Raw genomic sequence first — 17,144 nt, 5'->3', positions numbered from 1 at the left:
GAAGGAGACGCCCCTTCAGCATAAATAAATATTTTTTAAACGATCAAACTAATAACTAGTCCCTCTTTGCATAGCATGTTTATCCTGTTAGACAGTTGTTAGTTTAGTAAATACACTTTGGTGTATACAACCACTGCCAAACTGCATGTAGATGGTTCATTTAGTGGTGCAAGTATAATTGGAAGTTGTGTGACAACACACAATTTCAGGTTGTGCGCAGTGTTGAACTAGAAATTGAATATCTGTGACTGCAACAAAAGTTATGAAAATCACACGTAAAATGTTTTTTTCAACAGAAGCACTAAAGTAACAAAGGTTTAAAAGTCACCATGACTTTGATGTCTCCAATGTAATTGTTGTTATTTAGAGTATTATGGTGTTACCGATTCATCCATAATCTATCATTTGACGCTAAGGAGATACTAGAATAATATACTAATACATATTTCACTTAGATATTTAACTTAAATATATATTTTTAAATACAACAGTCCCTAAAACAGCTTGTTAGCTTGCGACCATGACAACTGGCGTTTTATTATGAAAGTCAATCTCCAGACCGGATGTTCTGTCTCTGTATCCTCAGTGTTTTCCTGAATGCCGCCTGAACAGTGAAATGCTAACATCTCATGGGTGTATCTTCTTTTAAGGAGTAAAAACTGCACAGTAATGTCGCTCTCCACCGCACGCTCATTCCTGTCAGAGGCTTGTTATGGCGAACAGGAGCTCGACGCTAACTCCGCTCTCATGGAGCTGGACAAAGGTGTGTTAGCTCGCTGGCTAAAGACTTAGCAAATGGTTCATTGATTGTGTTCTGATCCGGTGTGTCGTTTTTCGTCATGTGTTAAGTGTTAGGGACTATATGGAAACTTCCTGCTTTGTTGTGACTGGAGAAATTCCTTTATTTTCAGGGTTGCGGTCGGGGAAGCTCGGTGAGCAGTGTGAGGCTGTGGTTTTGTTCCCCAAACTCTTCCAGAAGTACCCCTTTCCCATCCTCATCAACTCTGCATTTTTAAAACTAGCAGACATCTTCAGGCTCGGGTATGATTGCTTTATAGTGGTGTGCGGATCGATACTGAAATATCGATTCTTCCGATACCAGCAATTTATGTTCTAGAATCGATTCTCATATTATAATATCGATATTTTAGAACTCTGGGGTAAATTTGTAGATTTCCATTAAAATGAACGCAGTGGAAAGAAACTATACAATTCGGATCGTCTAATTTGGAAGGAACTACTTCCTCTTACGCCTTTCATAGTCATATGCGGAATACGGCTGTATAAATGTGTCGCAGCCCCTGGCGTGCACACTCACAACAATGGCTGCGCGCAAACAGAGTCCTGTGTGGACACGTTGTTGTGGCAACACCACTGACCTCGTCAAACACCTCTGAGTAAATCACATCACAGAATATGATAAGCTTATGTTGAGGCGAACTGAAGAGGAGGACAGGGACAGGTGCTGCTAGGGCGAGACAGACGTCTCTCTTGGTATCGGATCGGAAAGGAAATCAGTGGTATCGCACATCACTATTGCTTTAGATGATCATTTATTTATGTATTTATTTGTTAAAGGCTACTTTACTGACAGTTGTTTCCCACTTTCTTTATAGCTGAATCTAATATAGGCATCCGAATGCATTTCAGAGTGTAGAGAAAATTTTAATAACATCTCCTAGTAATTCAGCGTACAATTTAACCACAAGCCTAAGCCGTCATGCAGTTCACATAATCACTCTCAAGCTAATGCAAAAATAAAATAAACTCTGAAACACCAAAAAATAACAGATAATAGATTTTATTCTTATATTTAATGTCTAATTGCGTGTCTTTGATGTCTCTAATGAACTTGATGTTTATCAATCTTTAAAAGTACAAGATACTTTAAACTAAGCATACCCAGTAAACTGATCATTGAGGGCAGGCGTGTTAATGTGTAATTGTGTTGTATGAAAAGTATGAATAGATGTAAGTACAGAGGAAAAAATGTTGGTGTGAGGAAGGTTTTAAAAATAAACAAACTATAATTATTCTTCATGAAAAAAATGAAATAAAAAAAGTTGTATGAAAAGAGAGAGAGAAGGTTCCAAATAAGAGGATTTGGGGGGGGGGGGGGGGGAAGTGGATTTATTTCACTTTAAGAAAGAATAAGAAACAAACTATTCTTACTTAAGTGGATTTTTCAAACTTTAATTTTATTCAAAAGTGCCTAAATAAATAAAGGTGTGCATCTTAGGCACTTTTTAATAGAATGTTGTTGAAGTTGGTGAGATCTATTTAGAAGATGCGAGAAGTTAAAGATGAGCTTTACTGTGCCACAAACATCTTTATTAATAGAAGCTTATTTCTCTTTTCCAGTAACAACTTTCTACGTCTCTGTGTACTCAAAGTGACTCAACAGAGTGAGAAACATTTGGAGAAGATTCTCAATGTGGATGAGTTTGTGAAACGGGTGTTTTCAGTCATCCACAGTAATGACCCTGTGGCCAGAGCCATCACTCTGAGGTAATAATGTGAAATCATGAATAGACACGAGTGGCGCATCTGACCCTAGCACACTCTTCTGTCAACCCTCTGCATGTCCTCCTTCACTACATCTACAAACCTCCTTTGTGGCCTTCTTGCCTGGCTTTGGCATCCTTTGCAGTGTATCCAGTGTCCTTCCTCTGCACATGTCCAAAACATCTCAGCCTTGCCTCTCTAACTTTTACTCCAATATGCTCAACCTGAGGTGTCCCTCCTTTCTTATCCTGTGCATTCTCTGTGAGAATTGTAACATCTTCATCAAATTACCCCAATACTAGTCTCCATCCACTCCACCCTGCCTGCACTTTCTTCTTCACCTTTGTTGTGCACAGTTTTTTTCAGTCATCTCAGATTTTTCAAAAGAAAATTCCTGCTGTCTTATGTGTTCAGGATGCTTGGTAGTTTGGCCTCCATCATCCCAGAGAGGAAGAATGCCCACCACAGTATTCGCCAAAGCCTGGACTCTCACGACAATGTGGAAGTCGAGGCAGCCATCTTTGCTGCCGCAAGCTTCTCTGCACAGTCAAAGTAAGGAAACGATGACTAAAAGTGAACTCTGATGTATGGGATGATGTTTTAGATGATCTAATTGTGGTGTGGCTTTTTAATTAATTAATTCTTTTTCATTTTCAGAGACTTTGCAGCTGGTATTTGCAACAAAGTTAGTGAGATGATTCAAGGTAAGATGTTTATTCTGTATTTAAAATGTCTCAGATCACGTGAAGATAAACGAGAGCTGTCGTGGTTCAAAGCTTCATTATTACTGATGTCTTTTGTTTTTAGTTTTCTCACTAAAAAAAAAAACTGAGTGCAGCTATTCTTTTTTTTTTTTTTTTCATGCTGAAATCACAGAGAAAAAGAAACACAAAAGACTGCAAATACACATTTTGCTGAACCCAAATATAACCCAGCAGATAACATCTGCATCTTTTACATAACGTTTGCATTGATCTTTTCTTCCGCCTCAGGTTTAGACACTCCTGTGGAACTGAAACTGAAGTTGATCCCCATGCTGCAGCACATGCATCATGACGCCAGCCTGGCATCCAGCAGCAGAGAGCTTTTACAGCATCTGGTGAACTCTTATCCTTCCACCCCCATGGTCATCGTCTCCCTGCATACTTTCACCCAGCTGGCCGCCTCTTCCCTCATAGATATCCCCAAGCAGGTAGACCCAACTTGCTCGCACACAGCAATGCCTCCTTTCTTTCGGTTTGTTGTGGTGAACCTCTGATTTGGTTCCTAATCTGTTTGCAGCTGCAGCTCCTCCTTCAGTACCTAAAAGATGATCCGAGAAAAGCTGTGAAGAGACTTGCAGTTAACGATTTAAAGCTCCTGGCTAAAAAGGCTCCTCACCTGTGGATAAGAGAAAACACTCAGGTAGAGCCCCAGATGGCAACAGTTGCACTGTAGGGTTGTTGTGATGTTTAAAATCTGTCTGCAATCTAACAGCTTTTACCTTTGCAGGTGCTGTGCGAATGTGCTTTGACTATCCCCTACAACAGTTTGAAGCTGGGGATGTTGGCCGTTCTCGCCACCCTCTCTGGAACTATTGCGATCAAACAGTATTTTAGTAATGTGGGAGGTAATGTTTACGCTTAAATCGCTGCATTTAGGAAACAAAGAATGCCACTCTGAACTGATCTGCATTCTCTAAAACTTTCTTCTCAGGTGGCTCTTTGGTTCCACCCCGGCTCACTGACCTGGTTAAGTTGGCACAGGAATGCTGTTACCACAGCAACCTGGCAGTAGCAGCTCACGGGGTCATAGTGCTCACCAACATTGCCATTTCCTGTCCAGAGAAAGGTTAGTTAGACTGGGCAATAACCTATTTGGTGGATGCTTTTAATTCTTAATCAGTGTGGTAATATTTGTTGTTGTGTGCATCTCCCCCTCCTCAGATATAGTACAGCTGGAGCAGGACACAGTTTTGGGAGTGGAGTCCCTTCTGATGCTGTGCAGTCAGGACAACAGCCCCAGTGCACAAGCCACACTGAAAGTAAGACATTAGACCCCTGAGGAGGCAGAGTTTACATTATAAAACATCTGAAAAAGTACCACAATGTATTTTAATTTAAATTTGGAAAACTGGTTTGGTTTGGCTGGACTTTTAAGAGTTACAGGTTCATTGTTACTCCTGCCCTGCTCACTGGACCAATTGAAGTTTCTCATGCGTACATGGTTCAGGGATTTGTCTGACAGAAATGTGTAACGGCAGCTGGTTGACGGTGGTTCCTGGAGGTTTCTGGTTCTCACTGGATGAAATTAGTTGCGAAGGATCTGCCACAACAAAAATCTCCCAGTGATTGCCTGCGTTGAGCGCACGTTGCCTGTAGTTCTTCATGTTTGCCTGAAAAATACTCGTTAACTATAAGAATAAAGAAATGTTTTTCTTTAATACCAGCTGCACAAACTTTGCAAATGAGGTGAGAATTATTTTGGGAGCGTTTCTCCATGCCTCTCCTTACATTCAACTCATCAGCCAACCCTTACCTACATTTTGCTGTAGTAACACCCATCTCTGCATTTTCTTGTTTTCAACTTTAGACAGCTCTCACCTCATTGGTTAAGCTGCTGAAAAGTCGACCCCATCTCAGCCAGTCTGCAGTGGAATTCCTGCTCGGCCAGCTCCACTTGTCCTGCGACTCCTCTCGTGTTCTCATGTGTCACGCTCTGGCAGCCATCGCCACCCACCTGCCTGTGCTGGGGGACGGTATGCTGGGGGATCTGGTTGATCTCTACCGGGTGGCCAGTCACTCGTCCACCGATAAGCAGCAGGAGCTTCTGGTGAGAGATGTGCAAGGGTTCACGCATCAGCTGATGTGAGACTAAATGATACATGATGCAGTTTTATTTAGCCTTCATGTTTTAATAGAAGGTAGAGGAACCTCACAGGAGCATCCTGTTAATATTTACCTCCTTGTTTTACTACCTTTACATATCGCCGATTTCTAGAGTTTCACACTCATCGCCCCCTACTGTCACTGCTGCAGGTTTCCTTGGCAACAGTGATTTTTGTTGCAAGCCAGTCGTCTCTGTCAGCCGAAGTGAAGACTGTCATCAAACAGCAGCTGGAGAACGTTGCTAACGGCTGGACGGTGTATCGCATTGCACGGCAAGCCTCGCGCATGGTGAGATCTTTGGATCAAAACGGTGTTGCAAACAGCCACGAAGTGCCTCGGGTCTCCGGCAAGATGATTACTTTCTTATCGTTCACCTGCAGGGATGCCACGAGTTCTCCAGCGAGCTGTACCAGTGTGTGCGGACTCGTGTGGCCTCGGAGCACTTCTACTTCTGGCTGAGCAGCCTGAAGGAGTTCTCCCAGGCTGAGCAGTGCCTGAGTCACGTGGAAGACGGGGACTACAGCGGAGCCATGAGCGCCATCGCAGAGGCCTTGCGCTCCTACCAAAAGGGCATCGCCTCCCTCACAGTCAGTTAACTGCCAGGCATCTGCTTGTCAAAAAGCATTAATACTGTTTATCTATCACCAGTGACAGGATGCTGAGAGCTGCTGATAGCCAGTGTGGAGAGGGGTGCCATTAGAGCTGATTTCAAAGCAACTCTAACTGCTAATGACGTGACTCACCTAGAATCTCGTTAGATCAACTCAAGCCGCGCCACTATTTAACTGCTGTGTCCTTATTTATCTGATTAATCCCTCCCTGCAGGCTGCCAGCACTCCTCTGAGCCCGCTCACATTCCAGTGCGAGTTCATTAAGCTCCGGATCGACACCCTGCAAGCTTTGTCGCAGCTCATTTGTACCTGCAACAGTCTGAAAACCAGCCCTCCTCCCGCCATCGCAACCACCATCGCCCTCACTTCAGGAAATGAGCTGCAACGCTGTGGCCGCATCTCAATGCAGGTGACATGCTGAACTTTGGCCTGAGAGGAGTGGACTCCCTTTTATTTATTTACTTATTTTGAATTTGTGGTTACAGCATGTCAAAGGTCACTATTTAGGCTTTCTGTTAATGCACCAGCAAACTGGAGCAGATTGTTCATCATGCTGAAGAGGTATTTGCTTTTAATTAGGAGGTAAATTTGATTTAAGGTCAGTGTTCAATATAGTTTTCCCTTTTGGGCCTCCGGGTCAGTAGCTCAGTTTTACTTGGATCTTTTCACTGGACGACAAAAAGCCAGTATAATTATTTTATTTGCCTAGCTTTATCTAGAGGAATAAAAGCATAGTTGTGAAGCTGCGATGCGTTTCTCTTCTCTCCAGATGAAGGTGTGCATGGATGAGTTCAGAAGTCTTGCTGCTCGCTATGCTGACTTACACCAGTCGTCGTTTGATGCAGATTATGCAACCCTTCGCAATGTGGAGTTGTATCCTTAAACGCACATCATCATACTTTTATACTTTCCTTCTTCTCTCTCTCTTTTTTTTTTCCTTTTAAATATCATCTCATAACTTATGTCCTTAAGTTTTCTTTAACTGTTTGCCCAGACAACAGCAGAGCTGCTTGCTCGTCTCCCACGTGATTGAAGCTTTGATACTGGACCCACAGGCTGCCAGGTGAGGGCTGCTCTGAGTGTCAACAAATAATTTGATTTGAATGGATCTAGTTTAGATTGTGTTGAGTTTTTCTGTACCGGAGTTACTATAGTTTTGTGTTTTCTTTACTTTTAGTTTCCAGATTTCTTGTTTCAGTTTAGTTTTGTTTCAGCCGTAAAATGCATTATTGTCACCCTGCTGGCCAGCCGGGCAACATAGGAGTCTCAAATTGATACCATAGGCATATCTAGAAAAATCTCGGACAAGTTTGAATCTCAGCGATCAGGTTTTCTGAAAATCTTGTAAATACAGTCATTCGAGAAGGAAGTTGCCTCAGATTTTCAAAACGATACCACAGGTGTATCTTCTAGAATAGTCCAGATCTTCTGTTGTTTGAATATGTTTAGTTTCAGTCCAGTTTTTGACTTTCAGTGGTAGTTTTAGTGTTTTTAGCTATTGTTGCATGGAGGACGTGTGTCAAAGACTAGGTTTATGAAAATCTGCACATATATTACAATGAAAACACCACCACATTAAAGCAGTAGACTCACAGACTGGTAGACCTTCAGAGTATCAGATAACATGTCCATCAGTGCCTCATCAGGCAATTTGTCATCGAATTTTTTTTACTAAACTAACAAATGTGAAACTAAGGATTTTTCCTCTATATTTTGGTTTTATTTTATTAGCTTTCAGCATCACACGTAGAGGTAGCCCTTTATAAGCTGCCCACAGATGTATGACAGTGTAATAAAAGTAAATGCACCTTATTTTATTTGACAAAAGCTCCTCCACTGGACCGTGTACTCGACTGATCTGTAGAGAAAGCGCTTTGCAGCAACAGGTCCCTTCTGTGAATTCCCCCGACATGTCTTCCATCTGTTTCTGTAATGTAGTTTTCAGGAGTACGGCACTGTGGGGTCTGTCCAGACGGAGAGCGAATATGAGCGACGGATGATGTCGGTCTTTAACCACGTGCTGGAGGAAGCGGAGAGCCTCACCAAGAAACACCCTCCTGTCTCACATCTGGTAAGATTAACACTCGGTACTTCATCATCGATGGTCTGGTACTAATGCCACAGACAAAGGAGTTAAAAATCCCAAATTGTGTGGATGAAATTATGTTTCTTTAGTCAGTCCGTGACTGTTATTTGTTAATGTTTTTTAACAAAATCTAAAGAAACGTCTTGTTTGCAGTTTTGTAATATTTCACACAGTTTGTGCAGAAACTCGTGCATGGCTTCATTCCAGGTACTCCGGCTTCCTCCCACAGACAAACACATGCTTGATAGGTTAACTGGTGATTCTAAATTGGCCGTAGGTGTGAATGGTTGTCCATCTCTCAGTGTTAGCCCTGTGAAAGACTGGAGAGTGTCACAGGGCGGTCTCCATAACTCCAAGTTGGATCAGTGGGAGGTGATGGATGGATGAATATGTAGAAACACTGAAAACATTACAATAATTAGAAATATAACCCCAAATATTAGAAGGGTTCTCAGGGGCTGACAACAAATGGTCTGCATATACTGTAGCTCTGACAAAGAGTCTGTGTTACCTTATTTAACCCTAGGACTTTAGTGTTCTTTTTGAACATCTCATAAACAAACACAGACAAACAACCAAAATCTATAATGTTAAAAGCAAAAAAAAAGCTAATTTTGCGGGGCTGCAAACTACCTCACATAACTTTCTGTGAACCTGTCGCACCGACAGATAAAGTCCGGTTAAAAAAATAAAATAAAAAATTGGAGAACTTTCATATTACAGTAGAGCGAGGGTCATAAAGGACCCCATTCAGTTGCTTTAAGGTTGGGGGAAAAAATGGAAATGACAAAAATGAAGTGGGAGCAAATGATGAAAATGTGTTGCTTGTTTTTTCAGCACACCAGCTGTCTCTGTGATGCTGTCATAGCTTTGCTGAAGGTGCCGCTGTCTTTCCAGAGATATTTCTTCCAAAAGCTGCAGTCCACCAGCATCAAGGTAACTGTTTTTCGTTGGTTTAAAGAGAAAAGCACAATAATGATATGCATATTCTAAGGCACAGTCACCACAGGCTGTCTTCCCCCAAGCTAGCTGCTTATTGGACTTGGATAATAAGATTGATATCGCTTAGGAGTAGATATGTAGCTAATACAGGGAGACGGCAGGCTCAGCTCAGGACAAAGACTGGAGACGAGGCAAAATCTGCCTGCCAGCACTTCTAAAGCGCACTAATTCATATATTATGTAAAATCACCTCTCTGTGTTTTTATGGGGATTATGTGCTGGACTGTTTCTTGGCTGGGCTTCTTGGAAAGCAGTGCGTCGAGCCAAGAAATAGTCCAGGAAATAGCCCGCTGTAAGAGGAACGCATGAGACGTTTCCACAGTGTCACTTTAGTATTTTAACGTGTACATCTCTCTTGGCTGTTTTGGTCGATAAGGTGGGTGTTCATCAGAGGAAGGAAGACATTCTTCCTTTGGTACTCTGAAGGTTTATGTGTGTTGTGTTTTTTCCAGCTCGCCCTTTCACCATCCCCGCGAACACCGAGCGAGCCAATCCCAGTGCAGAACACTCAGCAGCTGACCTTGAAGGTGGAGGGTGTGGTGCAGCACGGCTCAACTCCGGGACTCTTCAGAAAGATCCAGTCAGTCTGTCTTAATGTTACCTCAGTTCTTCAGAGCAAGACGGGACCTGACTACAAGGTGTGTGGCCTCAGTCAAAGTTTTTTTATGTACTTAGTTTGTATTGACACTTAAACAACTTAGACGTCACAAATCTTATTTTCATTGCCACTTTTACAATTGTTGCGACAGAGTACAATGCTAAACACAGATTTGTAAACTCTCTCTTTGTTGTTTAAATATCATAAAAATAGGTCTCCATGTCCTCATAAAGAGCATGTTATTGGTTCTAAAAGACGAATTTCCCAGTCACTATCCAGCCACATATATGTTGCAGGATATAGTTTCCACTATTGTCAATAGTAATAATTACAGATGACTGCAAATGAGTCCCAGTTTAACACAGTCAAGTGGATTTTTGATTTTGTATTTTTAAGTTACACCAGAAACTGAGATTCATCAGAGCAGGCAACTTTTCCCAGGCTTCTAGAGATTGATTTTGATGAGCCCGTGTGATTTGTACAGTGGGGCAAAAAAAGTATTTAGTCAGCCACCGATTGTGCAAGTTCCCCCACCTAAAATGATGACAGAGGTCAGTAATTTGCACCAGAGGTACACTTCAACTGTGAGAGACAGAATGTGAAAAAAAAATCCATGAATCCACATGGTAGGATTTGTAAAGAATTTATTTGTAAATCAGGGTGGAAAATAAGTATTTGGTCAATAACAAAAATACAACTCAATACTTTGTAACATAACCTTTGTTGGCAATAACAGAGGTCAAACGTTTACTATAGGTCTTTACCAGGTTTGCACACACAGTAGCTGGTATTTTGGCCCATTCCTCCATGCAGATCTTCTCGAGAGCAGTGATGTTTTGGGGCTGTCGCCGAGCAACACGGACTTTCAACTCCCGCCACAGATTTTCTATGGGGTTGAGGTCTGGAGACTGGCTAGGCCACTCCAGGACTTTCAAATGCTTCTTACGGAGCCACTCCTTTGTTGCCCGGGCGGTGTGTTTTGGATCACTGTCATGTTGGAAGACCCAGCCTCGTTTCATCTTCAAAGATCTCACTGATGGAAGGAGGTTCTGGCTCAGAATCTCACGATACATGGCCCCATTCATTCTGTCCTTAACACGGATCAGTCGTCCTGTCCCCTTGGCAGAAAAACAGCCCCATAGCATGATGTTTCCACCCCCATGCTTCACAGTAGGTATGGTGTTCTTGGGATGCAACTCGGTATTCTTCGTTCTCCAAACACGACGAGTTGAGTTTATACCAAAAAGTTCTACTTTGGTTTCATCTGACCACATGACATTCTCCCAATCCTCTGCTGTATCATCCATGTGCTCTCTGGCAAACTTCAGACGGGCCTGGACATGCACTGGCTTCAGCAGCGGAACACGTCTGGCACTGCGGGATTTGATTCCTTGCCGTTGTAGTGTGTTACTGATGGTGACCTTTGTTACTTTGGTCCCAGCTCTCTGCAGGTCATTCACCAGGTCCCCCCGTGTGGTTCTGGGATCTTTGCTCACCGTTCTCATGATCATTTTGACCCCACGGGATGAGATCTTGCGTGGAGCCCCAGATCGAGGGAGATTATCAGTGGTCTTGTACGTCTTCCATTTTCTGATGATTGCTCCCACAGTTGATTTTTTCACACCAAGCTGCTTGCCTATTGTAGATTCACTCTTCCCAGTCTGGTGCAGGTCTACAATACTTTTCCTGGTGTCCTTCGAAAGCTCTTTGGTCTTGGCCATGGCGGAGTTTGGAGTCTGACTGTTTGAGGCTGTGGACAGGTGTCTTTTATACAGATGATGAGTTCAAACAGGTGCCATTCATACAGGTAACGAGTGGGGGACAGAAAAGCTTCTTACAGAAGACGTTACAGGTCTGTGAGAGCCAGAGATTTTCCATGTTTGAGGTGACCAAATACTTATTTTCCACCCTGATTTATGAATAAATTCTTTACAAATCCTACCATGTGAATTCATGGATTTTTTTTTCACATTCTGTCTCTCACAGTTGAAGTGTACCTCTGGTGCAAATTACTGACCTCTGTCATCATTTTAAGTGGGGGAACTTGCACAATCGGTGGCTGACTAAATACTTTTTTGCCCCACTGTAGCTACAGCTTCCTGTTTCTTGTTCTGCAGCTGCAGCCCATTTGCTTCACTGTTGTGCAGTCAGAGATGCTCTTCTGCATGCAAGTCCGACCCCTGACACCTTGCTGCGTATATCCCTGCTCTCTCCTCGCCTCTTTCCTGTCTACTCTGCACTACCCGACTTTCAAATAAAGGCGAAAAGCCCAAAAATACACCTTAACTTTTGATGCTCTGATGCTCAGTTCGAACTCAGAGGTTGTCTTGATGACGTCTGCATGCCTAAATGCATCGAGATGATGCTATCTGGTTGGCTGATTGGATGTTTTCATTACTGAGCAGCAGAACGTGTATCTAACAAAGCAGCTTAATAGACATTAGCGTTGCTGTGAGTAATGAGCTTGTGATTTCTCTGAGGTGCTGTCTAGTTCACTATGTTTAAGAAAGGTCAGAGATCTTCTCAGCTGATCTCTAAAACTGGACAACTCACTACAACATAGTTTAGATGGATTAAATGACACAGATTAGACCAGTTGGACCAGTATAAACGTTTTAAACAGTTTTTTTCCCATTTCAGATTCCACTAGATACTAAAACAAATGAGATCAAGCAGCGTGTGGAGCCCCACAACGACTACTTCAGCACCCAGTTCCTGCTGAATTTCTCCATCCTGGGCACCCACACCGTCACCGTGGAGGCCTCTGTGGTGGATGAGAGCGGCATAGAGTGGAAGACGGGGCCCAAGACGACGGTGTCAGTAAAGTCTCTGGAGGACCCGTACTCCCAGCAACTCCGTCACCAGCTGCAGCAGGGCGGAGCTCAGCCCGCGCCACAGAGGAGCACATACACTCGCTTCTAGTAGCGCTTACAGTTTGACCTTCTGCACTTGACCTTGTAGAAATTAAATATGTACATATTTTTTAATGATTAAAATACCAAATTGATTTAAATAATAACTTAGTGTGTTTTTTTTTGTTTTTTGTTTTTTTTGAACACTTTATTTTTTTTAACTCATCTATTTTATCTATGCTCATCTATGCTCATCTTTATATCTTTTGCTGTCTGGATAACATGAAAATGCCTAATTTAATGCAGCTTTTTAATTTTTCACATATTCTCAAATAGGATTTCATGCGTGCAGTAGCCTCTCTGGGATAGTTTAATGCTAAACGTCCTTGGATTTAGCGTCCTACATACATGCAGTTGCACAGACAGCCAACAGGGGGCAGCCCATAGTAATTAACGGAGCATCTTCATTTGAAGACCATTACAATCTGTGCTGTCAGCCTCATATTTATCTAAATGACTGGTCTATAATATCATATTTAACACTTTCTTGATAGTTTAGCGTTTTAAATTTTTACCCCTCAGTTGACTTTCCTGTTATGTTCATCAGCATTTAAGCACCTAAAAGTGAGCTATAATTATTTTAAACTTTTATAATGTTATTAATTTTGCGCTCACAGCGTTCCTAAAATACCATAACGCTGTTTCTATCCTAGAGAAGAAAAGGCAAAGCCTGTTAAAAATAATAATTATAAAATATCCACAACCAAAATGTGAGCTTAAAAACTAACTGGAAATGTGCCGAGATGACTTCAGATGTAGTCATAAGATTTTTTAAATTTATTATTTATTTTTGTGGTCACAGACTGAAACCAACCATCAGCACTTCGGAGTCTGCGCACTCAGACTACTGGCAGGCGTCAGATGATCAAGCGAGAAGCTCTTAAAAAACAACAACATCCGCTTTTGGTTTTCAAAATCAAAGTGTCTCGATGACCTCATTGTGCAATAGAAATTCAAATTAGTTTCTAGTTCACATTGAACTAGTGTGGCAATGATTACAATATTATTATCATCATCATTAGTAGTAGTGGTAGTATTGTAGTATATATAACATTATTCCATAATATAGGTAATATTTTATTGAACTATTAAGAGTATTAAAAACAAAAAACAAGAATAAGTAGAGTATGATCACATGACCAGAGCAATAAACATTTAAGAATACAGTTCATATTATAAGTTCAAGATATTTAATTATGGAGAATTTAAAAAATAAAATAAATGTGAAAATTTATTTTATACAAGATCTGGCCAAACAATAAATGTTTAGAAACATTTAATTTTCTTAATACATTTCATTACACAAAAAAGTTAGAAATGATTTATTATGGCAAAAACTAAACAGTAAAAGAAAACATATACATAAATGTATGTAAAACATCCTCACAGGACCACACCATTAACAAAGCCAATCTGAGCCATGAGCTTCCCCAAATACAAGCAGTATATTAAATGCCCGACCAGAGAGGAGAGGACATTAGACCACTGTTACGGCACGATCAGCGGGGCCTATCGTGCGGTGCCCCGCGCTTCACTCGGACTTTCTGACCACGTCATGATCCACCTAATCCCCGCGTCACCATCACCTCCGTCATTAAGAAAGCCCAGCAGAGGATGTACTTCCTGAGGCAGCTGAAGAAATTCAACCTGCCAACACGGACGATGATGCAATTCTACACTGCAATCATAGAGTCCACCCTCACCTCCTCCATCACCGTGTGGTACGCTGGAGCCACTATCAGGGACAAACAGAGACTGCAGCGTGTTGTGCGCTCTGCTGAGAAGGTGATTGGCTGCAGACTCCATCTCTGCAGGACCTGTACACCTCCAGGACACTGGGGCGTGCAGCTCGGATCTCAGCTGACCCTTCTCACCCTGGACACAGTCTGTTTGACCTGCTCCCCTCAGGCAGGAGGCTCCGGTCCATTCGCACCAGAACCTCTCGCCACAAGAACAGTTTCTTCCCCTCTGCTGTTGGACACATGAACAATAACCGTATGACTGTTCCCACCACTAACACATGACCCTACGCTGTGTTCACTGCATCATTCCATGTTTGGCACTGATCACCACCTGCACTCATGTATATATCATGTATCTATCTATCTACTTAGCACTTTTAATTCTCATTTTTATTTTCATGTCTATTTAAGCTTAATTTATAACAATATTTATAACAGTATGTTTGCACCGAAGCACCGCAGCAATTTCCTAATGTTGTAAACCCGCTCAACATTTGGCAATAAAACCCTTTCTGATTCTGATTTCTATTAAAAACCAACACATGCAGCTGTCTGTGAGCTCAGTTTTTCCCCTCACACTTCTGCTTTGTTTCAGTGGCAGCATTTTTTTTCTTTTTGTGTCCTGACTCATGGATGTTTTTTCTTTGATTATTTTGTTGGTTTGGAAACGAATTTGTGACCATACTTGTGGATCACAGTGACACATAGTGATTAGGCATGTGATTAGCTGTGAGCTATGAGCTGTGAGTAATGCCTGATCACAGTGACACATAGTGATTAGGCATGTGATTAGCTGTGAGCTATGAGCTGTGAGTAATGCAAAGTTTATATATATATATATGTAAAATCCAACAGTGTGAAGCACATAGCAGCCAGAAACTGTAATGCCACAGATCAGGGAGGCTTCATCATCACCATCTTCATCGCCGTACGATCAGAGCGTGAGACTTCACATCTGGAGCACAGGAGACATTCTGTGATAAGTCCTCCTTCTAGCTTGTCCCACAAGCAGTCGGTGAGATTTACTCACAACAAAAAGGGTTAATGACAAAATTTCCATGAAAACATATATTCATTCTTTGTAAAGTGTTTAAATTGTGTTTTCACTTGACCTTAGGAGTGTTGGAGTGTATTGTAATGTCTGTACTCAGGTGTTTCCCTCTGTGATCCATCCCCTTCAGAGCTGAGACACTAAGGACTGAACAGACTGCACAGTTTCTGTGACTGAGCCTCCAAAACACCTTCTTTGAAACCACTCATGAATGAAGGGCTTTATATTTGCAGGAGCACTACTACAGGTATTCAGTTTATTACAGGATGTGTTTGTTTCTTAGGACCAGCTCTGAGTGCACACTACCTAACATATACACCTTTCTGTTCATTACAAACCAACTACTCTGGATCATATGGCCAGTTGGCAGGAATGTTGCTGCAGGAAAACATCCCTGGAGATCACCATCATTGTCAGACTGACTGTGCCTCCTCTGTGCAGTGTCAAGTTCCTCCCTAAATGAGTGTGTAAGTTAACATTTTCATCATTTTATTCCCTTTGACAAGACAAGTATCACTGATATTTACATTTACAACTACATAAGTTCCCGTTTTCTGCTCTTCTTTTAAAGTCCTCAGCTATCCTGCTTCTGTGCTGCTTGCCACACATCAAACACTGGCCGGATGACAGGGAGGGTCCACTCTGAAGTCACTGGACATGATAAGGATCATATGGGACTTTATAGTTTCACAGAAACGTACTCTTTGATTACAGGTTTTAAATGGACATAATGACTGCCTCTCTCTGATCAACAGGCTAAAGGATTGTTTTCATTGTTAGTGCTCTGTACAATGTATGCTTATTTAATATTTCATCACAGAGCAAACCTTTATTTAAGATATTTTTATTTTGTTTTAATGTTGAATTAACTGTGGGGATTTTTTTAAGTGGGCACTCGGGATGTCATATGACCAGAAATGTGGTAACTGGAATTCAACAGTATGGAAGACAAAATCTTCTAAGAACAAAACGCACACAAAACCCCCCAAGAAAATTCAAATTCATTCCATGTAATCCAATCTAAAACATTTTAAACTGCTGAACAGCAACACAAACAGTGTTAACAGAATGATTATGATGAGTTTGTACCAAAGTTTCAGGTCACATGGCACACCTAGTGTGTCGTGTGGGGTATCAGCTAGGGCTGAACGATATATCGCATTTGCGATAATATCGCGACATGATCAAGTGCAATTTTCTAACCGCAAAGGCTGCGATTATACTCTGGACATGTCCAAATTCATGGGCTGCATCCTCCTGAGGCCGCATTTGTAGACCGATTACGTCACAGCGACGCGCCGAAGGCTGTCCAAATTACTACCATATCCCAGAATTCATACCGCGGCCCAGCCAAACTCCAGTTTCCAACAATGGCGGCCGCTACTAAGTTTTAAAATTACTCATACTAATCTTTCTGGGTCACAAAATAAACTTTTAACATATTTTCAGGCGAGGAAGTAGTTGTGTAAACATCAAATATCTGCTCGGTTTATCAAGATATCCCATATTTGCAAAAGTGCTTCGACGTTTTCAGAGGCGTCTGCTACCCACCAGCTCGACAGCTAGCCGGGAGCTTGAGGGTTACTGATGCGGCCGAGAACGGCACAACTCCCGGCACATCATTTTCAGATCACCGCGGAGTTTCGCTGCTCGGGTTAAACGTAATATATAAGTCACTTAGACAACCTAAAAATGTTATTGTTGGGCTTTTTTCAGTGTTTTGTTTGTTCGTGAGTAAATCGGTTTGGCTGAGATTAAAGTTATTAGATT

The 17,144-nt window shown here is 41.9% G+C and overlaps 1 protein-coding gene and 1 long non-coding RNA gene across 2 annotated transcripts; both read left to right on the top strand.

The window, feature by feature from the left end:
* The first annotated feature begins 563 nt into the window (after nucleotides 1-563).
* On the top strand, nucleotides 564-12,688 carry ints7 (integrator complex subunit 7). The gene is made up of 20 exons (XM_085246825.1): nucleotides 564-763; nucleotides 912-1,041; nucleotides 2,362-2,508; nucleotides 2,920-3,057; nucleotides 3,163-3,209; nucleotides 3,498-3,697; nucleotides 3,787-3,909; nucleotides 3,997-4,114; nucleotides 4,201-4,335; nucleotides 4,431-4,528; nucleotides 5,077-5,316; nucleotides 5,523-5,660; nucleotides 5,753-5,959; nucleotides 6,198-6,392; nucleotides 6,753-6,856; nucleotides 6,978-7,046; nucleotides 7,922-8,054; nucleotides 8,907-9,005; nucleotides 9,524-9,709; nucleotides 12,310-12,688. Exons 1-20 carry the CDS (start codon nucleotides 670-672, stop codon nucleotides 12,589-12,591), a joined length of 2,883 nt encoding a protein of 960 aa, XP_085102951.1. The 5' UTR covers nucleotides 564-669; the 3' UTR covers nucleotides 12,592-12,688.
* Nucleotides 12,689-15,228: 2,540 nt separating this feature from the next.
* On the top strand, nucleotides 15,229-16,554 carry LOC146558064 (uncharacterized). Its single transcript, XR_014888609.1, has 3 exons — nucleotides 15,229-15,621; nucleotides 15,738-15,841; nucleotides 15,946-16,554. It is a non-coding gene; the product is annotated as an uncharacterized LOC146558064 (long non-coding RNA).
* The last annotated feature ends 590 nt before the right edge of the window (nucleotides 16,555-17,144 follow it).

The sequence above is a fragment of the Mchenga conophoros genome, linkage group LG15, assembly GCF_057382185.1.
Source record: "Mchenga conophoros isolate Kocher_MC1m ecotype Shallow Benthic linkage group LG15, M_conophoros_male_GT1.1, whole genome shotgun sequence".
Classification (NCBI taxonomy): Eukaryota; Metazoa; Chordata; class Actinopteri; order Cichliformes; family Cichlidae; genus Mchenga; species Mchenga conophoros.
This window is presented reverse-complemented; position numbering and strand designations above follow the sequence as displayed.

What these genes read in the sequence shown, in the direction of transcription:
- ints7 (XM_085246825.1), top strand. Translation starts at nt 670, where the DNA reads ATGTCGCTCTCCACCGCACGCTCATTCCTGTCAGAGGCTTGTTATGGC. An exon ending in TCATAGATATCCCCAAGCAG is followed by an intron (nt 3,698 to 3,786) that starts GTAGACCCAACT and finishes ATCTGTTTGCAG; the next exon opens with CTGCAGCTCCTCCTTCAGTA. An exon ending in ACCCTTCGCAATGTGGAGTT is followed by an intron (nt 6,857 to 6,977) that starts GTATCCTTAAAC and finishes CTGTTTGCCCAG; the next exon opens with ACAACAGCAGAGCTGCTTGC.